This window comes from Penicillium daleae (genome assembly GCF_028827525.1).
Source record: "Penicillium daleae strain IBT 16125 chromosome Unknown utg000002l_segment0_segment0, whole genome shotgun sequence".
Lineage (NCBI taxonomy): Eukaryota > Fungi > Ascomycota > Eurotiomycetes > Eurotiales > Aspergillaceae > Penicillium > Penicillium daleae.
Window position 1 is genome coordinate 3,936,056 of NW_026623150.1, and position 21,918 is coordinate 3,957,973.

The 21,918-nt window shown below is 51.5% G+C and overlaps 7 protein-coding genes across 7 annotated transcripts; 3 read left to right on the forward strand and 4 right to left on the reverse strand.

The window, feature by feature from the left end:
* Positions 1-89: 89 nt before the first annotated feature.
* N7458_002409 (Zn(II)2Cys6 transcription factor domain-containing protein) lies at positions 90-1,820 on the reverse strand (the record flags this gene model as incomplete). Its single annotated transcript, XM_056905792.1, has 2 exons — positions 90-1,664; positions 1,764-1,820. The coding sequence occupies 2 exons, from the start codon at positions 1,818-1,820 to the stop codon at positions 90-92; spliced, it is 1,632 nt and encodes a 543-aa protein (XP_056769899.1).
* Positions 1,821-4,769: 2,949 nt separating this feature from the next.
* Positions 4,770-5,951, forward strand: N7458_002410 (serine hydrolase domain-containing protein; the record flags this gene model as incomplete). Its single annotated transcript, XM_056905793.1, has 1 exon — positions 4,770-5,951. One exon carries the CDS (start codon positions 4,770-4,772, stop codon positions 5,949-5,951), a length of 1,182 nt encoding a protein of 393 aa, XP_056769900.1.
* Positions 5,952-7,380: 1,429 nt separating this feature from the next.
* N7458_002411 (uncharacterized protein) lies at positions 7,381-9,288 on the forward strand (the record flags this gene model as incomplete). The annotated part of the gene is made up of 3 exons (XM_056905794.1): positions 7,381-7,633; positions 7,691-7,906; positions 7,961-9,288. 3 exons carry the CDS (start codon positions 7,381-7,383, stop codon positions 9,286-9,288), a joined length of 1,797 nt encoding a protein of 598 aa, XP_056769901.1.
* A 402-nt stretch (positions 9,289-9,690) lies between these two features.
* On the reverse strand, positions 9,691-11,076 carry N7458_002412 (uncharacterized protein; the record flags this gene model as incomplete). The annotated part of the gene is made up of 1 exon (XM_056905795.1): positions 9,691-11,076. One exon carries the CDS (start codon positions 11,074-11,076, stop codon positions 9,691-9,693), a length of 1,386 nt encoding a protein of 461 aa, XP_056769902.1.
* A 2,770-nt stretch (positions 11,077-13,846) lies between these two features.
* On the reverse strand, positions 13,847-14,952 carry N7458_002413 (uncharacterized protein; the record flags this gene model as incomplete). Its single annotated transcript, XM_056905796.1, has 4 exons — positions 13,847-14,136; positions 14,204-14,363; positions 14,424-14,762; positions 14,917-14,952. 4 exons carry the CDS (start codon positions 14,950-14,952, stop codon positions 13,847-13,849), a joined length of 825 nt encoding a protein of 274 aa, XP_056769903.1.
* Positions 14,953-15,586: 634 nt separating this feature from the next.
* Positions 15,587-19,693, reverse strand: N7458_002414 (HECT domain protein; the record flags this gene model as incomplete). Its single annotated transcript, XM_056905797.1, has 3 exons — positions 15,587-15,709; positions 15,781-19,396; positions 19,488-19,693. 3 exons carry the CDS (start codon positions 19,691-19,693, stop codon positions 15,587-15,589), a joined length of 3,945 nt encoding a protein of 1,314 aa, XP_056769904.1.
* Positions 19,694-20,227: 534 nt separating this feature from the next.
* N7458_002415 (putative C2H2 finger domain protein) lies at positions 20,228-21,635 on the forward strand (the record flags this gene model as incomplete). Its single annotated transcript, XM_056905798.1, has 2 exons — positions 20,228-20,349; positions 20,417-21,635. 2 exons carry the CDS (start codon positions 20,228-20,230, stop codon positions 21,633-21,635), a joined length of 1,341 nt encoding a protein of 446 aa, XP_056769905.1.
* Between the last annotated feature and the right edge of the window lie 283 nt (positions 21,636-21,918).

Consider the following 21,918-nt stretch of genomic DNA (forward strand, 5'->3'; position numbering starts at 1 on the left):
ATTGTATGAAGTGAAATATTGCAGGCCCTAGAGACCTGCTAGGGCGGGGTATAAACGAGGGTTAGTTGAACATACTCCGAAATGTCCAATCAACTGAGAGTGGATGCTCCAGGTGAGGTCTCTTCCCCAACATAGCCAACATCCGGGGTCTCATCGATGATCCTCGTACCCAGCATGCCCATCGACGAAGCAACACGGTCCAACCAAATCACCGCATGCGGATCATTCCGATCAGACGTCTGAGACGGACCACGTCCAAGCTCCGAGTGGATGCGAAACGGCAAGGTGAAAGTCTTGGGCTGGATAAGCATCTGTGTGGGGGATTGAGAAGCTGCGCTACCCTCGCTGGGCGGTGTCTCCGCCACAGACTCGGGCGAGAGTTCTTCAATCACACGACAGCAAAGCCTGTCTTCAAGACGCTCGCGTAATTGGCAGAGTGTTCCAAGAATATGCTCCGCGCCCTGGAGGAGGAGCGATGGGGCCGTCTCAGGGAAGTTCTCAGGAACGGGACCGACAAATGTATCGAGGCAAGAGACAATGCCCTGTTCACGCTGGCCGTGTGCACTGATGGAGAAACGCAGCTCCGTGGTGAGCTTGTGCAGCTTGATTGTGGTTTCTTGAATGCGCTGCAGAAGAGCTTTGACGATCTCTCGTTCTGCGGGGGCTTCATCAGACAGAATTTCCCGGGTCTCGCTGATGTACCGGGGACACTTTGCAATCTCCATAAAGACTTTGTCCGAGATAAAGGCGTACGCGGACCATTCTCCAGGCTTGAGAGCATCTTCAGTCATAATCCGCATCGTGTACCGCTGCCATTCGTCTTGGTCCAGAAAGCACGGCTTCCCTTGGTAAACAGCGGTTGCAATATGAAATCCCCGAAACGCGATCCAGCATGATCGCCCAAAGCCTGATTCATGAAGCGCCGGACCGCGACTTTCCATGAGCCGTCTGACACCGTCGGAATGCACGGCCCATGCATCAGGACTTGTTCGGGCATACATCTCGTACACGCTCAGCAGCATCGCTGTGCAAACCATGTTATCCGACAAGGCATGATCATTCTTTGATAGAGCACGAATCACCTCGCTCAGCGAGAGACCATACATGCGCCGACTCGTGCGTAGTAACGCCGGATCCTGGGTTAAATGAGCCAAGTATACCGAACTCAAGCAGCAAATAGCTGTATCCAGGTATGCATCTCGGCCAAAATTCAGCACTATAAACTCCGCAAAGCCAGGCTCGCTACCAGCGCGAAACTGGTTGTGCCAGTATAATGTCGGAAATGACGTGATGACAAAATCGAGGAATAACTGCGGCTGCGCTGCCCGGAAGGTCTTGCGCACTAGCGATGGCGATACATTCTCGTCCAGAGTGACCGTTGACGAATGCTGGCGCATTAGAGCGATGGCATTGGCACGCACAACAGCTGCGGCACCGCCGCCGGGCTCGGGCTGGCCGAATGCCTCGATATGCGGCGTGGTCGTGCCGGGTGTACTGGGGGTGCTGGGGCCCGTCGAGGCCCCGCGGCCTCGCCCGCGGGTGGTGGAGCGATGACGGCGTTTTAGACTTGGACCCTCGTCTTGAAAGCGAAAGGTTCGGCGGTACCCTGGACAGGTGCGGCCGTAGCGCTGGCATTGGGTGCATTCGGGGACTGCTTCGTCGCACTTGGTATTACGTTAGCAGGGTATCTCGATTTCTGAGACGTGAAAGGAGTCTTCATTGTCGGGGTAGTGGAGGCCGAGCCGGTCGTCGCCCTGACTCACTTTGATATGTCTTTCCCGACATAGTGCACATCCAGTACTGTGCGGAACCCCCACCATGATGCGCGACAGCAGGGAACTAATAGTTCATGGTGATCGCGCAGGAGGGTGTGGCAGGGGAGTTTATGGCATCGCCAGCACTGTGGGTTCGTGTGTTTAAATAACGTGTCTGCGGGGGGATGGCGCTCCTGGCGTCCGAGACTAAATGCGATATCCGTTTGTTGGGGCCGATCTGGGCAGACTCGACAAATTGAGGTCTCCAGGACGAATAGAAGAGACCAGAACAGTCAACAAGATGGCAAGATCGCGAGCTGAAAGGTGCGACTTGAAGAGACGCGACAAAAATAACTAGGAAACGAGCGTTCGATGATGTGGAAGATAGGCCCTCGTAGTAAGCCCCGAGCTAAGATCGAAAGAGATGGACCTTTTAGGTCCAAGACCCCCCCAGGTCGACTCCTTCAAGGTCCAGGATCCAAGACCCCTGTCTGGAGTACCAACCGACAGGTCCTAGTGGAGATGAGGAGATGAGGAGATGAGGCCCGAGTCGCGCCAAGTGACCCGGCGCAAGAAAAAAAGTCCCACCGTAAGCCGTTAGAACGGACAAGGGTAAGCACTGAGCGAGTGAGTTCGTGAGTTCATCCTGGAAGTCTTGGTCGATTGGCAAAAGGCATGACTATTCGTGGGCGTTTCAGGTAATCTGCACGATGATGCAACGGGATTAACCGTCAAGGAAAGGGGGGGGCAAGCAAAGAGTACACCCCAAAAGCCAGGATTGGACTCTGTCGAATCCACATTCACGACATGATGATAACCAAGATTGCCCCATCAAGACTCGATACTCATGGAAACTCGAGATTTGGCCCCAACAGCCGCATCACTTGGGCGGGTGGGGTTGCCCAGGAATACGGGAGATCCGCACATCGCGATCGTATCCTTCCGGGGCTCGTTCTATTTTGGGCGTAGCAATCCGAGTCCAGGACACGAGGCGACGATCGATACCGTTGGATCGGGGAATTAGCACTGGGGCAGAGATGGGGTGTGCCAGTGCCCACTGCCCAGTAGTGGGCTAAGTGAAGACGCTAAGAAGGAAAGAGTTTGGCTTGCAAGAAACTGTCGAGTTGCCACGAGGATAAGCGTTCGTATAAGAAAGTCTGTGACCCGCAGTGGAAACTGTGAATGCTAAAATAGGTACACAAGCCAGGAGGCTCTGCTTGATGAAGAAAATTTAACATTGGTTTCGATGCATCGTCATGCCAATTCTTGATTCTTGACACGACTGTTGCTGTCTGTCAACATGGTCTAGAAGGTCTATGCTGTTTTTACGCCCCCAAATTGCTATTTGTATACCCCTTGGGCCGAAAGACCATCATCACAAGTACGAGCGCAGACATATCCTCCACTTGGAGGGACGCCATGGAGAAATCATCCCTCGGCACTCGAAGTTGCTTACTTTACAATGTTCTTCTGTGATAAAAATTGGGCACCTTTAGCTGGGCAGCGAGTTTTTCCGGCGAATCTGAATACGTTCCATCACCGTACATCGTACATCGACCATAGTTAGAATGAGACGACTACCAATGACCCTAAGACTTTCACCCTCAAGACTTTCAATTTCCCAAATTTGATTATCCTGGCCATGCGCGGGGGTGAGGGACAACTCGAAGGGCTGAGTATCCGCGCCGGCTATTTCCCAACCTTAAGGCAATAGAGCTACCCAAACGACCTGAGTCAATCATGAGGTCTCTGTCAGAGTGACCTAAGCTCGTCTGGAAGAAGGATTCTAGAGCTCCAAAGGTAAGCATAGTCTGCATCTTGGGAGGAAATTATTTTGTGGGCCGTATTAGTCGAGCGAAAATAACTTTCTGCGAGATGATTTCATCCCGAATGCTGTGAAGAAGCTAGCTAAAAGAACCATTGACCTTTCCATAAATCTTTATTTTCCTTGTGATGGAAGTGCACTGATGAAGAGTGTCTGGACTCGGCAGAGCATCGACTATCGATATACGCATTCGGTGCATACTCGATGTGTTATGGGTATTATACTAACCCAAGTCTGTGATTCTCTGCAAGGGATGCAAGGGTCTCTCCATGCGGCTAAATTGTTGTAGATTTATACAATGTAATAAACAGACACTAATTGAAGTGTATGCGCACAAGGGCTTGATGTAGTCAACGATCGGCTAAGGTGAATCGATCTCATTCGACTCTAGACACCCCGAATTGAATCTCTGCTAAATTCCATGACTGACACCAAGTAAATTGGCTGCATGAAGAAAAGAGCGGAAACGTCGCATTGATATACGCAGGAATTGCATCTTCCACTCGATTACAGAGCAAAGTTCTAAAGAAAAAAAAGGCCATCTACTATCTTACAGGTACAAGGACAAATAATAAAAAGATATCTGTTGCTCAACGCAGTATACAGACGCTCGAAATCAGTTTCATCTCTTTACTCTCTTTACCCTTGACCCATATTCTTGGCATTATCTCAGCACGGTAATTAATAAACGGACAAAAATAACCATCGTATTACGCGTGTATTAGTTATGCCTTGTCAAGAACTATCCACCTACAAACAGACCAAACAGATCGGTTGGCATAGGATTCATTGGCTATCTGGCCATCTATTATCTCCCTTTCGGTCAATCACGTTCACTCCACAAAACAAAGGACGAGAGAAGACATACGTAGAGGCAAAAGTAATAAGATGGAAAACTTTACAATCACTATACAACCCCTATAATACAGGGGTTTTCGAAAACAGATTCCCCTACGAGACACACGCTTTCTTTGCCAGGACCCACTAACGGTCTGAGGCGCTGTTTACGAATAATATCGTGTTTTACATAACACTTCTTAATAAATACCCTTAACCCATTACCCCTCCATTCCCTGACTTTTCATTCTTCTTAGCACATCTACCTAAAGACAGCCGTCTGTCTTTAATTGGAATTGGAGCTCCAATACTTTTATTCTCCCATCGCTGCCACAAACGTCATATCCAGCAGGATGGCTCAGGTCCAAGGCCACTGCGATGCCCGGTTTTCCAAGTTGCGCGACTTAATGCAAGAATCCATTGCATCTGGACAAGACATCGGTGCCAGTCTGTGTATCAATATCAACGGCGGGGACAACGTGGTGGATATATGGGGAGGAATCGCTGACGCGTCGACGAGGAAACCATGGGAAAAGGATACAGTGGTGAACGTCTTCTCAACCACCAAACTAGTCACCAACCTGGCAGCTCTGATGCTGATCTCGAGAGGCGCGCTCCGCCAAGAGGACAAGGTGGCCCAGCACTGGCCTGAGTTTGCGGCGAACGGGAAGTCTGAGGTCACAGTGGGCGAAATATTATCCCACACAGCGGGTCTCAGCGCGTGGCAGGACAAAATGACGCTAGAGGACATATGCGATGTCGAGATGGCAACCGACAAGCTGGCGCGCCAGGCAACGCTGTGGGCTCCCGGAACCGCAATGGGATACCACGGTTTGACGCAGGGGTTTCTCGTCGGGGAGCTGGTGCGAAGGAAGACGGGGATGTCCCTTGAGAAATTTGTAACGGAGGAGATCTGCCGGCCGCTGGGCGACGGGGCGGACTTCCAATTCGGGTGTCGCCAGGAGGACTGGAGTCGGGTGGCCCCCGTCATACCTCCATCGGGACCTTCGATCCAAGAGGTGCTTAGCCAGCAGGTGGGATATGACCAGGACTCAATTATGGTGCGCACGCTTTGCAACCCTTTGCCCAAGGCAGAGGACGCCAACACTGTGCTCTGGCAGTCCAGCGTACTAGGCTCAGTTAACGGCCACACAAACGCTAGGGCATTGGTCAAGATTCTCTCCTGCTTCTCGCTCGGCGGGATATGTGCGGCAGGTGATCATCGCCTGCTGTCGGCTGAGACAGTGAAACTGGCGTTTACGGAACATGCAATTGGGATGGATCTGGTGACGGGGCGTAGCGGGAGGCGCGGACTTGGAATCTACCTCACCGGACCTGGGTCGGGAATCGCTGAAGGCAAGCTGCCGGAGGGGAGTGTTGGGTGGGGTAGCGGATGGGGTGGTTCGATCGTGGTTATGGATAGCGACAGGAGGCTCACAATTGCGTATACAATGAATAGGATGCTAAATGGAGAACATCCTTCCCCGGCAGCGTATATAAAGGCGGTTTATGAGATACTTCAGGAGTTAGCCTAGCTACAGACGGGCTCGAAATCAGATTCACCTATTAAGTCTCTGTTATTTATCGAACTCTACCTCACATAACAACATACCAATTATGGTTACATTACCTAAGGTCAAATATTTGTCAAGCACAACTACAATTTCAGTATGGTAACAAACAATTGCTTCAAAATACCTATCATATCATATTTGCATAGGCTATGTGTACAAGCTGACTCGGTCTCTTGGACCTTCGCCAAGTCACGTATGAAGAGAAGATTGTCATTCAAACCTCTCTCTTTAGGCCCTCTCTAAAGCGCCCAAGGAGATTTGTAGTCTACGCCCCAGACAAGCTCAATATGGTCAAGAACAGCGGCTTCCAGGGCTTTTCACTTGCCCTGGCCAATATTGAATGCGCAAATGAAGATGCATGCTATGGCTCCGGCGGAAACAAACACTGATCAGATTGATGGATATCCAAGTTAACTGGCCTGTTGAGTAACAATCGTATCCTTGTTTGTGAAAAGTTACAACCCCACAGCTCGTGTGATTTAACCTTACAATACGTTTCGAAACCCTGCAGAAGACTAAGTCAAAGACGGACTAACAAAGGTCAGGAAAGAAGAGAAGAGAATAAAACGATGAAACTGATTTCGAGCGTGCCTGTATACGATTTACTTTTCAAAAGCACTCCTTCCGTGCAAGTCCTATCATCGATGATCTACAAAACCCCCACTTCCTAGCATAGGCTCGCCTTGCCCCTCGTTCGATGTGCATGCTCGGGACTCGCTTCAATTCTGGTAGAGCGTTGACTTTTGTCTTGAGTAAGTCAATCGGTCTACCCACCAATGCCCTAAGTTCATTTGAGAAGGAACAGATTCCGTTTCGTAGATTCTAGTGGGTGGATCCCAAGGAATAGACTAGTTTCGACCAGTCTATTGAAGTATACTCCGCAATGGGATCAACTACATGATAAAGTAAAGATATTTCCTAATCGTGCATTATCATCAAATAAACATGAATCAGACTTGTTTGTGTTGAATATGGTCCCCGACGACTTACTCCAGAGGTAAACCAAAATGCTTTTTCCTGAGGCCGAAACCGCAGGGTGAGTCTCCAATCAACAGCGCCACTTGCTGTTACCCCCGCGTTTTTGTGTCGCCATAGATGACGGACTGATTAGCTCCGGAGTAGATGTAACTGCATTGGGAGCCTTGAAAGGTGTCTTTGGAGGTATTTGAAGTCCTTTCATTGGGCCAATTCTCTTTGTATTCGTTACCCTGCCAGAAACAACTGCGAGATCGCTGGGCGCGCCTGCCGCGAAGAAACAATGCCACTCCTCTAGTCCTCCCAGCTTCGGACTCTCTTCCTTATTTCTTTTAAATTTCCCTCCTACAGCTACAATTGACCTCCGCAGAATCCATTCGGATGAGAATCAGTGAATCGATACATCTTTTGCAACATGCCGTTCTTCAAAGAAGCTCCTCCAAAGGTCCTCGTGCCTGAGAAGCTGTCAGCCGACGGCCTAGCCCTTCTACGGGGTTCACTCGATGTGGATGAGCGCAAGGGCTTGACTCCAGAAGAGCTGCTGGACATTATTCCAAATTACGATGCCCTGGTGATTCGTTCGGAGACCAAAGTCACTGCGACTGTTCTGCAGGCGGCTCGGCGGCTGAAGGTGGTTGCTCGTGCTGGTGTTGGGGTTGACAATGTCGGTCAGTGATCTTTCAGGATGGCTTACGCGAGGGATACTGCTAACTTGTCCACTGAAGATGTCGAACAGGCCACCAAGCTGGGTATCGTAGTGGTCAACTCACCTTCTGGTAATATTGGAGCCGCCGCCGAACATACCATTGCCTTGATGATGTCCATGGCACGAAAGATTCCCGAGGGTTGCGCCAGTCTCAAACAAGGGAAATGGGAGCGCAGCAAGTTCGTCGGAGTCGAGGTCAAGGGAAAGGTTCTGGGAATCATTGGACTTGGAAAGGGTAAGTCGCATGGGTCTTATTTACCACGAAACTTCTTTAACAATCCTTCCAAAGTGGGCTTGACGGTAGCTCGCCTGGCCAAGGGCCTCGGTATGACAGTCAACGCGTTGGATCCTTATGCATCTCCAGCTGTGGCATCTGCAGCCTCAGTAACCTTGGTCACCTCTTTGCCAGAGCTTCTGAAATCGGCCGATTTCCTCACAATCCATACCCCGCTAATTGCATCGACTCGTGGTATGATCGGTGAAGCTGAACTGGCCCAGATGAAGGCAGGTTCCCGAATTCTGAATGTGGCTCGTGGCGGCACCATTGATGAAGCCGCTCTACTTGCTTCCCTGGAGTCTGGACATCTGGCAGGCGCAGCTGTGGATGTCTTTACTTCGGAACCACCAGTTGCTGATTCCACGGCGGCGAAGCTGATTGCTCATCCCAGAGCGGTGGTTACACCACATCTCGGTGCATCCACCGTGGAAGCCCAAGAGAATGTCTCCGTCGATGTATGCGAGCAGGTCCTTGATATTCTAAAGGGATCACTACCCCGAAGTGCTGTCAATGCACCTCTCATTCTCCCAGAAGAGTACCAAAAGCTGCAGCCATTTGTGCGCCTTGTCGAGAAAATCGGCAGTCTATATACCCAACATTATGCCGCTCTTCCTGGTGGGTCTATGACTCGAAACACATTCGACCTCATCTACCAGGGCGAAGTAGCCAGCATCAACAACACAAAGCCCCTCTTTGCTGCCCTCATCAAGGGTCTACTGGCACCCATCAGTGGCTCCGAGGGGATTAATATTAACATCGTGAATGCCGAACTCGTTGCTCGCGAGCGCGGCATTTTTGTGAACGAGCATCATTCCCGTGATCCTGCTGATACTTCGTCATACTCATCGCTGGTCACACTTGTTGCCCGTCCACCATCTCGTGCTCCATCCCGCGCCCCTGGCCCTATCGATGTATCAGGTACTGGCCCTCAAGTACCAGCCCAGCGCATTATTTCGGGCACTTGCTCCGGCGACCAGCCACTCATTACCCGTCTGGGCCGATTCGAGGCATCATTCGAGCCCGAAGGCACTCTTCTCATCTGCGAGAACTATGACTCGCCGGGTAAGATTGGTGTTGTGGGTAGTCTTCTCGGCCAGGAGGGCGTCAACATCAACTTCATGACTGTTTCTCCTGTTTCACCGAAATTGACGACTGGCAATGACCAGGCGGAGAGTATCCCTAGCAAAGATGGTAGCGCGGACCTCGGGCCTAAGGAAGATGCGCCTGGCTCTAAGGAGGCACTCATGATTTTGGGCATTGATCGCGGGGTGTCGGCGCAAGTTACAGAGGGCTTGGTTAGAGAGGGCGGTGTTTTGAGTGCCTGTGCTGTTACACTTTGAGGTGTTCTGGTTGACTCTGCGAGATTGGTCGGTGTTGATGGAGGTGCTCAACGTCTTGTTGTGTTGTTTTGTTATGCTGCCTTTCAACTATGGTAGTCTTATGCTGGAGTTCTGATAGGATTACAATGATAAACAAGTTTAAGACATGCCTTCTTAGCTAGTCAGTCATTCAAGAACGGCTATACGACTATATCAATGATCATTTTAGAGTATTACCAAAGCAAACTCAGTCACCCACGGATGAGAAACGAATTCAAATTGCTCCCATCAAGACCATCATATACACAAATAGACCCAACGCTCTCAAACACCAATGCCTTGCCCCACATCAAAACCCAAGCTAAACCTCAAAACAGGAAAGAATCATAAGGGTATCGCCAAAAAAAAAAGAACCAAATCAAATCAAAACATCGAACTCCGCTTTTTATCCAACCGATTCCTCTGCCTCTCCCCATCTTCCTCCTTACTCCGCCGGAACCCAAAGAAACTACTCTTCCTCGGAGTCAGAGTATGCTGATGCTGCTGCACTGGCGACACTGGCGACAGTGCTCCGGGCGGATATCCAGGTGCTAGACCGCCATTTGCAGTTTGGTAAAAGCCCACCGTGGACTGGGGCCGGACTTGCTGCGGCCGCGGCTGCATGAGATGCGTTGTTGATTGGGCGCGGGGGTCGAGACGGTTGCCTGCGGAGCCGTGCATGTACGGGTTACCCGCGAAGGTGGGCGCGTTGGATGGACGAGGTGGTTGTTGTGGTTGGGCTTGTTGGGCTTGTAGAGGCGAGTAGGATTGCGAGTAGTAATGCGAGTACGGTCTTGATGGACCCGTGTGCCGGGGTGGAAGGTGTGGGCGTGATGAAGGGGCGGGAGATGGTTTGTTTGCGTTTCCTTGTGCGTTGGCGCGGACTTGTTGTTCCTCGTGGCCGTAGAGTTTCTGGAGGCGTTTTGTTTCGGCGTCGATTTCGGCTTGGCGTTTGCGTTGGGCTTTTTCCGCGGCGCGTTTTTCGGCGGCGAGGAGTTCTTGTGTGCGCTGGGCTTCTTTCTTTGCTTGGGCGTCTGGGCGGGGTTGCGGTTGCGGTTGTGCTTGTGGTGCTGGTGCTGCTGCATTGTTTTGCGGGATGGTCAGGCGTGGCGGAGAGGGTTTGCCGTTGGCGACTGCGACGGTTGGCTGTTGGGAAGATGTTGCTGGGCTTTTTCGGCCTGGGGCAATGCCCGTCTGCGGCTTGTTGGTGCCGATTGCAGGAGCACCGCCGACGATGTGAAACGCTTCTTTGGCGAGGCCGAAGAAGATATCCCGGATGGCGACTGCTGCAAGCAAAAGGACGACCTCTAGACCCTTGAAGTCTTCCATTTCCACCCGATAGAGATTCGGCTCGTAGAGAGTTAACTCGCGTAGGCCCTGGAACAGGGCCACAGTGATATCCGGTTCCCGAGTCTTGGTACGAGTATCTGTAATCGTAGAGGATTTGCCGTGCAGCAGACACGACAGATCTTTGGACAGTTTTCCATCCTTGCGCCAGCTGAACCGTAGCTTGGGTGTTATATCCGCCGCGGCGGGGTCACTCTGTGTCCGATCGAGGGTCGATGTAGAGGGCACTCTGAATGTACGCTGGGGCATCTCGAATTCCCACCGTGCGGGCTTGTTCCATGACTTTGGCTGGTGTTTGATCACGATCTGCTGGTCCGGGTTGTAGAGTTGGATGGAGAATTCGGTAGGCAGGATAGGCTCCGGGGAGGTGCAGTACCGCCATTTGCACGGACTGTATCGGCGGATAGAGTGGGCTGAGTCCATTCAGGGATCACGGCGACCTCGCCGTATACGACGTCAGGCACATAGGGGTCGTAGAGGGCGACGCCGTAGCGGTTTCTTGAGGTGGGCAGGTTTGGGTCCAGGTAACGCAGGTTATAGGCAGGCTCCGGCTCGTTTCCATGTTGACGGTGATAGACGGTACTCTGATTGGTGTTTTGTGAGTTGTTCTTGAGGAAGAACGCTAAAGAAAGAGAACAAATTAGCGATCGGGGGCTGCAGGGGAGCCGAAAGAAAGGCGGGGAGTGCAGTCCATGCAATGACGTCGTCGGGGAGAACCCGAGGGCAGAGCCAGGGAACTGTCCAGGACAGGAGAAAGAGCTTACTCGGCAGGTTTTCATCAATCATCTTCGGGCCCGTCAACTGGGTGCTGGATGGGGAGACGGAAGACGGGAGCAGGGTATATGAATTATCAGGAAGAGCATGCGGAGCAAGCTGCCGACTGAATTGCCCTGCGCCACGGAGATGCGCGATCGGCACCTAAAAATAGAGGGGTCCACCGTCCACCCGCATGGCCCTGTTCGCGCCCTCGTTTCCAAGGCCCTTTTTGGTTACTGTCATAGACTAAGTACGATGTGTGTGCTATATAGTGTTGAACGAAGAAGCTACTGTCAGAGAAGGCACCAAGATTCCGGAGAGTATCCACCTGCACGGGTCTGCTCTACATTTTCATATTCCTCTGATTTGTTACGTAGACAGTCACTGCAACAATGCCCCCCATTGCAGGTACCCGAAATCTCGCTGCCTTCCAGAGAATCCCATCTCGAGGAATAATCCATTTCAAAATCTGGGCCCCTTACCTGCAGGTTCTTTCCACCGATCTACGTCCTCGACAGCTATATGATTCGCTAGATTTGTTAGACAAACAAGGAAGACCTAGATTCAAAATAACATTCCCGGTATATAGGTCTAGTTAGCATCTGCAAACACAATTACAGGCATATATATTGGAACTTACTTGCGTTTTTGGGGGCCTCTAAGCCACCATCCCCCACTGCCTGGCCCCGCGCCTCCACCATTAATGACGATTGAAGACGGGGCGATACTGTACACTCAATGGTTGCGATCAACAGACAAGAGGGATTTCCTGTCTGCGTCAGCCACCACAAGGAGTTGGGTGTGAACTTACCTGCACATCGAACAGAGAGAGCAATGGCTGCGATAAACCTAATAAGAACCATTCTATTAGCTTTCAGCAGTTTGGGGTGAAGACTTACCTGGGTTGGGGGTGGCGCAAACGCATTCGCGTCCATGGATCCTGTTTGTTAAAGTATCTTGTAAACTCAATTCATCAGCCGTGATATATGAGGGTAGCAGACTTACCTGAACAGAGTATTCGCAAAGCTGGTTTTATACCGCGGCGTTCTAGACCATATCTAAAGTCGTTGTTAGCATAGACGGGATTGACTGACCTTGCAGAATGTTCATCAAAGGAGGCACTCGAGACGAGAACTTTGGGGTTCTATGTATAACATTATGAAAGTCCTAGAATGTATCAGTGATGGATTCGGGGAGAAGAGAGAGTTCTTACCTGGCGGGTCATATACTCGGGGGTTGTTTCATAACGTGTTTCATCGGACAAAGACTCGAAACGACTCGGAATGTCTAGTACTCGTTGTCAGTAAATCCTCATCCATTGCATCCAAAGGGATATGGAAATAGAAAATGCCCTATCTTTTTATGCATCAAAAGTCAAGGCTGAACAAACCAGTAAATGGTTATGCGTGGTGCCTTTCCGTATTGTTATCCATATAGCAAGACACCCAGCGTCAGTCGTCAGAACGAGTTGTCACTCGGGAACGGACCTACCTGAAAGAATCATGGTAAGGAGTATACGCTCTCTTTGTATAACAGGTAGCCTGTAACCAGTTGTTAGTATGAGTTGTCAGCTGGAGAGGGACCTACCGGAGACCATGATAGGAAGTATGCTGTAGGTAGTGATCAGGAACCTAGAAACCTTTGTTAGTTCAATCTCCACCCAGTGAGGAACATACCTGATAGTTCAAGATGGAAGTATAGTATAGACTCCATGTTATATGCGGGTCAACGAAGACAGCCTTGACAATCACTCATTAGTACTGAAGAGAGAGGAGGACTCACCTGGAAAAGGCTAACCGTGGAACAACTCAGCAGAGAAATGCACCCTCAGATCTTCTGACCTGCACACTGCAGTAACTGTGATTTCCATGGTGCCTGTGCTTGTGCTTGAGTTCTGGAAATCAACTCCAGCGGAATTGAATCCCATTATATACCCTCTCGAGCCAAGTCTATTACACAATGAGGTTCTTTGGCACAGAAGACCTTTGTACAGACCCTTGCCGAGGGTGTATCATATTGATTGAGAGTCGACAAGAATACCCATTGTGAAATGTTGTCTCTCAAAGGCGATCCAAGGGAAGATGAGACGAGGCACAATGTCGACCTGAAGAACCGCCTTGTCCGATCTTTGTTCGTGTACTAGCCCCTAGATGAACCTGTAAAGCGATAAGAATAGATCATAATAGAATAGTAGCCCCCGCCTGTAAGAAAAGACAAAGGTAGACAATTCGATTCTACAGGAATTTGCTTAGATAATGTGAAATGGTCCATATTTAGTAACTTTTGCTCTATATGCATCCAATCAATCTATCTGTATTTTGATCCACACCCGGATCGATGTGTATGCCCACGGCTCGATCTCCTACAGAGAACAATGACAATGTCTAATATCATCCAATATTCACACAGCCCAACTTCTTTTGAAGACTCGCGTGCTCTATACACGAACGCCGTCAACCTCCTTACCCTCAGGAACCTTGGCAGCATCCCGCTCAGCAGTGCTCATCTGTAAGCCCTGGTCGTCCCAGCCTTGCGTGCCAAGCTTGTACAATGTCTTCTGCTGCTGGCGATCGGGCATAGGACCAGCCTTACCGCGGCGCTGCCGCGACTCGAGTGTCTCAGTCAGAGTGGCATTGTCACCGTCCAGAGCGTGACCCTCCAGATCCTCGTTGTGCGCCTCGTCCGTGAAAGTGTAGGTTCGGTACTCGGTGTTCACCCAGCCAGTTCCTGCAGAAGAAAATTGTATTTTGGTTAGCTTCCTTGCTTATGCTCCCGCGGTGGCAGGTTCACCTACCCTGGTACTGGCTGCTATCCTCCCAATCCTCGGTGAAGTAATGCAGGAAACCACCGTGGGTAACGAGAATAATCTCCTTCTCAGGCCGAGCCTTTAGCCAGCGGCGCGCAGCACGAGCGCGTTCCTTGAGTGCCCGGTTCGTAGGCGCATAGCGGCCGTCCTATTTATCGAATTCCCCATTAAGCATGTAGACCTCGGAATCGCGCAGGTACCAACACACCTTATTATTCCACCCCTCGTGTACCAGCTCCAAATCAACAGGCTTTCCGGCGAACTCCTCTTGCAGAACCGCGGGCTCACTGCCAGTATCACACGGCACGTCGGAAGTCTCCTGGGTGTCTGGCAGGGCAATCAGCTTCATGTCCGGGTGGGACTCGAAGACAGGCCCGAAGCTCTCGAGGGCTGTGTAGATGGTTCGGCGGAGAGGCGATGCGGTGACCAGGTCGATCTGCGCGTGGTTGGGGAAGGACTTTTGCAATTTCGCGCATTGCTCGTGGCCGCGAACTGTGAGGAGAGGGTCCTGGATGACGTGGTTGGCGGTGCAAAGGTTGTGGAGGCCCTGGAAGAGACCATTGGTTAAATAGGGCACATGTAGGGATATACGCTGGTATTTTGCTCTAGATCGGCATATTCCCGCGATGAGAGGTCTTTTGCGCAATGGCGTTGACTGCCATTGACTGCGGATTCCTTCGAAGCAGGTATTCCTGACGTACCTGCGCGTGGCGAACGGCGTGGATAATAGGCGCCATTGTGAACTAGGTATTGAGTCCGAAGTAAAGACAGTTCTGATGGTACGTTTTGTTAGTTCTGACAACCAAAGCTCCAATCTCGAGAATACCAGCGATGACTCTTATCGGCGAACGTGGGGCAGCGGGGTGAAGGACGCGACGGAAGCAGCGCAGAAAGAGACATGACTTACAGTGGCGATGATCAGGCCAGCTGTATAGGCCGTAGCGAGCGAGTATGTTCAAGATATAGTATTGCCGAAGAAGAAAAGCAGCAATGGATGGATAGCTCGGCACTGATGAAGAGTCACGGAGGTCAGGACTCCGCCTGTTGAATCTTTTGGGGATCGCCACTTTGCCCGCGAACCACACGGCCAAACTGGAGCCGCTGGATTTCTACTTTGGTCTGATTCGCCTAAGAAGTGGCTTTAAACCCACGTGGTTTCATGCCTGTCACGTCTTATGAATGGATTCATAAGATCCGAATAAGATAGTTATTGACTTGTTCCATTTGCGCCTTACGGATCAGGTACTTTGCAGTCATTATGTATTCATTGTATTCGTCAAGGGCCAGCTTTTAATCATTCCCGATGAAATTATGGAACAACGAAATGGGTATGTATGAATCAAGATGATTGATTCCAATCCAGGACTCTTTTTATGCAACCCCGAATCCCCGTGCATTCTCAAGGGCCTTGTCCAGCTTTTCGGTCAGTGCCTCTTTCGAGGAGTACTCGGGCAGGAGTAGACGGCCGAAACACGTCAGACTGGTCGGGAGGCGCTGCGAATAAAGAATTAGTAAATAATTCAAGTCCAGAGTACTGTAAAGAGCATGAATAAACAAGTACTTACCAAATCTCCTACGCCGTTCTTCTGGATCACGAACATAATGCTCGAGATACCATTGACGGGAATTCGGTCACTCGCGGTGACGAACTCAAGGAGCTGCGCCTTCTTCTCGGGCGGATACTGCTTGACCACACTCCAGAAGTCACGGATGACTTGGTGAGTAGGTCCGAATCCACCTTCATACCGAGCATGGTGCTCGAGTTCTGCCACGTCAATTTCTTGAATACCTTCGACGACGGTTTTGAGAGCCTCTGGTGTGAAGATGGACAGCGCTGAGCGATCGAGGCAGGTGTGGAACCCTCGAAGGAACGCCTCAAACTGCGGACGTATCGACTTGTCGGTAAGCCAAAAGATGTAATCTTTAACAAACTGACTTCGATTCTGGTTCGTCACTAGAGGTGCTTCGACTGCAACAGTTACAGGTGGTGGGTGAGTAGCCAAAGACTGCATAGTCTGGGCGGGACTGGATGCTTCTGCTACCGTGGGGGATGGAGGGCGAACAGCTGCTGGTCGAGAAAGGTGAGAGGCGTCCGACCACGCGTCGTCACGGCCAACCTGCTGCATATCAACAGTCTCCACGGTGCCTGCAGACTCGAAACTGAATTCGTAGGTGCGCATGAAAATATCACCCACGTCGCCATCCTTCCATGTGAGGAGCGCGTCTAGACCTTGAGTGAGTTCGGGCCAGCCGTCACGAATATGGTCAAGGTCCTTAACCTTCAGTCCCAACAACTTGCGGTAGAATGCCATCGGGAAGTTGACGGGAAGCGTAAGTCCATTGTACACGGCTATGGACATGAGTAGCCCGAGGAGTTCAAACTTGTAAAGAGGTTCCCAGGAACAGGGCTGGAGCCAGGAGATACGATGCCGACTATCCATCGTGAACATGCCGTAAGATGGATCCAGAGCTTCGCCCATGAGCACACGGAAGAACTCTTGCTGAACGCCACCGTGATCCAACCCTTCCTCACCCTCGTCCATGCCCATCTGAACCTTGAGTGGGCGCATCAGCTCTCGTTTCTCTCGGCGCCAGAGCTGATTGAGCGCATCTGTCAAGACACTATCTCGTCGAACCACCAGAACCAGATACGTGGACATGGAGATCTTCATACGAGCCAGAAGTGCGGCGTCATCTGCGACCGGGATACTGCTAAAGGCAGTTTGTGTGATATGACGAGTAGTGGTCATCGCAGCCTCGTAATACTTGGACATTGCCGAGTAATTGAGGGCTCTGAAATAGATGACCAGGGACGACGGCGGGAAGAGGAATGGGTATGAGAGGAGATGCATCGTGCGGTTATTTGAGAGGCTCCCCAGCCAGGCAATGGGCATCTCGAGAGGGTCCAGCCGCTCAGCGAGGAGAGGAGTGTGAAAGTCTTCAGGGGAAAGACCTAGCCGATTTCGCTCCTTGTACATCAGAGCCAGGATCTGCACGGCACCTCCAGCAGCACTGCTACGAGCCATTTCCGGGTGACCATCCCATTCGCGTAGAAACAGCGTTCGGAGCCACTCAACGATGAGAGGGGTAGGCCCGGTGGATTGAGAAGATGCACCTTGGTTCTCCAAGGCTTTGCGAGGTTGTTGCTCACTGAGATTGTCCATTATGCGATCAAGCACATTGACTTTCCCTTGCTTCGGTAGGTCGAAGCTGTACACCTGGCGAGCTTTGGATATCTCATGATAGGCGAGTCTAGCTGTGAGAGCACGTACAAGACGATTGATCAAGCGGAGGCCTAGCTCATGCTCAAGTCGATCGGTCGCTTCAACTGCTTGTTGAGCGTGTTCAGGAGACAGCTTTTGCATGTCAGCAGCAGAGGCGACAGTTCCGGCGGCCCGCATCCGCAGGATACCACGCCATGTGCCAACGTCAAGATCAGGGACCGAACTGGCCAAGACAAAGAAAGCGATCGTGGCAATGTAAGCGGCATCTGCGTCAGACAAGTGCTCATTGCTCGCTGACTCTGACAGTCGCCGTACCACAGGGGGAGCGGAACTGGTCATAGTAGAACTCCGAGACGAACGACGGGAAGGTCGACCAGATGAGGTCAACTCATCCGGCGGCACGAAAAGCTTGTCCAACGAGCTCCACAAACTATGCAAGGCGATGTCCCAAGGGCAGATGGTAAAAAGGCGCTGCAGAGACCCCTGAAGGTTTGAAACATCTAGGCGTTTATTCATCTTGTTGGCAGTTGTGTCTAGATCTAGAGCGTCCCTCCCGAAGGATCGTAGGATGTGCCCAGTACTGCTGAAGATGAAATATGCACTCTGAGCGATAAAAGGGAATACCTGGCGCTGGCGAGGCGTTGCGAACTTCCAGTCCGGATTGTCGAAGCTTCCCATGGACTGTATGCGGTCGAGTTCTTCTCGCCAAGTCTCTGCATCTTCCTCTGAAGATATCATGACTTCGCTAAGACCATCGATGATTTCTGGGGTGAAATGGGAGATGGACTGGGCCAGCGGGGCCACGTTTGGCATGCGACGCATGGAGCTCGACTTTGGTTTGCGGTTTGTTGGAGTGTCGACATCCACATCCGGCAGAGGAGGGTTTGGTTTGGCGTTCTCCGGACTAGCGCCAATGGCTTCCTGGGTCAACAGCTTCTCACTGTCCCACGATACACGTCGTTTAGTCTTAACTTGGTCTTTGGAGCGTGATTTATCCATATCACCCATCCTGCCACGATGTTTCTGTGGACGGTGCTTCAAGGCCGGCGGGGAAGGCATGCTGGCAAACTCATTTGGAGAGGGTTGCGCGTTCATTGACAGTTTATGACTTTTGTACTCGGGTCGCTTCTTCTCGTCCAAGCTAGACCGGGGTGACTGTCGCCAAGTATCCGATTCGGTAAGCGACAGTCGCTTGAGTTGTTGGTTTTGAAATGTGAGCTCCACGGCCGAAGGCTGTGTTCCAGAAGGGCGCGACAAAGGAGTGCGAGGTGGAGGTTGTCTTGCATGCGTAGGGGTGAGTCGACTGGCATCTGGTTTCGGCCTATCTTCTTCTTTGTCGTGTCTCTTTTCGTAAGTTGGTGTCTGGTTGTTGTCTGGATGAATTGTTTGGTCCCTGGCCAGCGGTGAATTTTCAGTTGTGCGTCGGAGTGGAAGCCATTCTACCATGCGCAATGACAATGTATCGAATAGATTTTGGGTGAAGGATTTCGGGTCTTTGAGAGGTTGTTCGGCAGCGTAGTCAAGGTCTTGAAAATTGAAGGTGCTTGGATGCGTGTCGTTGGCTGTGATTCCTGCGAGATCGCCGGTTATCGACGATCCTCCTGCTTCCTCGAACGTATTGGTATTGAGGTCGTCTGCTTGCTGTCGTGCAGCTTGGGAATCATGACGATCTTTCTCTGTAGCGGCGGCGGCGGCAGCATGCGCTTGGAAGGCTCGGGATCGCTGGAGAGAAATACGGTGATAATCATGAATCGTCATTTCGGATGTGTACCGAGGATTGTTGCAGCACAACCCGCTCTCTGCATCGTCTTGGCTGGCGAGGTAGCAAGCTAGGGTTCGCGCGCTGAGTTCCGTGTAGCGGCGATACGGGCCCTCGCGGACTCTCCGACGTCGACTGGCGCAAGTTGGGGTTCGACATCCTGGGTCGTCACATCCATGTAGCAGTTGATTCTTGTACCTATTGGGAGAATTTGAGTCAGCATCGTCATGGGGCGAGGAGAGAAGGATGCCATCTGCCGTGTCAACACCGGGCCTCAGCAAGCACGTACCTTCGCACCAGCACGTTGAATCGCCTCCGACGCTCATCCCGATACCACGGTAGGACCCGAGATGGGTCCGTAACTTCGACGGTGTTCTGGGCAATAACTTCCGGTGCGTTTGGCGGGATCTTGGACCGACAGTATTGTGATCGCTCGCTGTTGCCAGGCTGCGCAGGGTTCGGACCGTCGAGAGATGCTCCGTGGAGCCTCGTCATTGTGGAAGAGGCCGGCACATAGCCAGGCCAAGCGAATTCCCAAGGCGATCAAGGGTTTCCTGGGACTGCTAAAAAATTATTGGCTTGAAGGTGCAGAGGCTCAGCTCGCCTGAATCATCGGAGCAGCCAGCGCGTGTATCATATATCGGATCTACATTTGTCCGACGGTCACGGGGATTGAATGGGGTGGAGGCCAAAGGCGGTAAGCGTGATTCTTTAAGGAAAAGCGTCATCTTTCGTTCTGTGCGGTTGATAAGCGTTGCTTGCAAATCAAGACATCAGTCCTATCACTCACCTTGTCAGCTCCGTTTGTGTGGCAAAGATTGAGATAGTTCCATCGTTATATCTCTTGTCATCCCGGCCATTTGGTCTATTTTCTTAGGAACCTCATCCTTGATTAAGCGAGAAATCGACTTACGACAGAACTTTCCATTATACCCCGCCCGCGATAAAAACTTCGCTCCCCATTTACATTTTTCCCACCAAGAGCCCGACCATTCGACTTAACAAGAAATTAGACGGAGCGCTTTCATCATGTCGACTACCACTCAGCAGATCAGCGGATCTGCTACCAACCTTCCTTACACTTGCAATACCTGCCTGGTCGCTTTCCATCGGAGCGAGGCGCAGAGAGATCATATGCGAAAGGACTGGCAGTAAGTGGTGATGCCCGACAAGTTCATATATAACAGAGCGTCTGGCTGACTGTTTCTTCTCCAATAGCTTGTACAACATGAAGCGCCGTATCGCCTCTCTTCCACCAGTTTCTCTTGAAGTTTTCAACGAAAAGGTCATTGCCGCCAAAGCGAACTCAACCGAGGCTGCCGCCAAAGCCTCCTTCGAAAAGACCTGCCATCCCTGCCAGAAGACTTTCTACAGCGAGAACTCCTACCAGAACCACATCAAGAGCTCCAAACACAAGCAACGCGAGAACCGCCTGAGGAAGGAGGGTGATGATGCATCAGTCCTGAGCTCCGCGTTCTCTCTAGGAGAACCAGTTAGCAAATCGAACGAGAATGACATTGCAAAGGTCACCGATGATTTGAAGTCTGCCACCATTCAAGAAGAGGATGAGGATGTGGAGATGCAAAACGATAAGACCGAGTTCTCCGTCGCCCGCTGCCTGTTCTGTTTGGCCGACTCCGCCGATGCCCAGGCCAATGTTGAGCACATGTACAAGGCCCATGGAATGTTCGTTCCCGAACAAACCTATCTCGTCGATCTCGATGGTCTTCTCAACTATCTTTACCGCAAGATAACCGAAAATCACGAATGTCTCTACTGCCATGCCGTCCGCAACAATGCCGAGGGAACCCGCACGCACATGCGTGACAAGGGCCACTGCATGATCGCCTTTGAAGCTGAGGAGGAGCAGGTAGAAATTGGACAATACTACGACTTCCGCAGCACCTATTCTGATGGAGAAGATGACGAGGAAGATGAGGACATGGCTGATGCCGGTGGCGTTAAGGTCAAGGGCTCCGATGGGGATGACGATGGGTGGGAGACCGATGCGTCCTCGGTAGACGAGGATGATGAGATCGACTCACACCGTAAAGCACCTGTCATCTATCAGGATGAGTATGAGCTCCATCTCCCATCTGGCAAGAGCATCGGTCACCGTTCACTCGCCAAGTTCTATCGCCAGAACCTGCACAACTACCCCAGCGCGGACGAGCGCACTGAGCGCCAGCTGGCCATTGCGAACGGGGAGATTGAGGAAGATGAAAGGCCCCGCGGCCGCAATCAGAACCGCGCTCTCATTACTCGTGCCAATGGCGGTACTGGTATGATCGGTGCCACCAACCACCAGAAGCAGACTGTTCTTACCGCAGAGCGCCGCGAGCGGACTCGTGCGCTTCGGTCTGAGAACCGGTACCATGCTCGCCTCGAGAGAGCCAACAACTCCCAGAAGCACTTCCGCGATCCCCTTCTGCAGTGATCGTCGCAACCCCAGCGCTTTTCCTTTCAACGGCCACCGCAGTCGGTGGCTCCTTTCATTGCTCCTGGAGCTCACTGTTCGGTCCGCATGGGAGAAAAATCAGACCTTGGCTCACTGGCCTGGATGACATTGCTATCATTCCTCTCGGAAGCATTAAAGCGGCTCATGCCCATCTTATCCGATGGGTTGGTCGGCTGCCCCCGCCTTGATTGTATCAGCGGATTCCCACTTGACTCCGAATGAAATATCATGGAGGAAGCGATTGAACTGTTTCTCGTCTCCC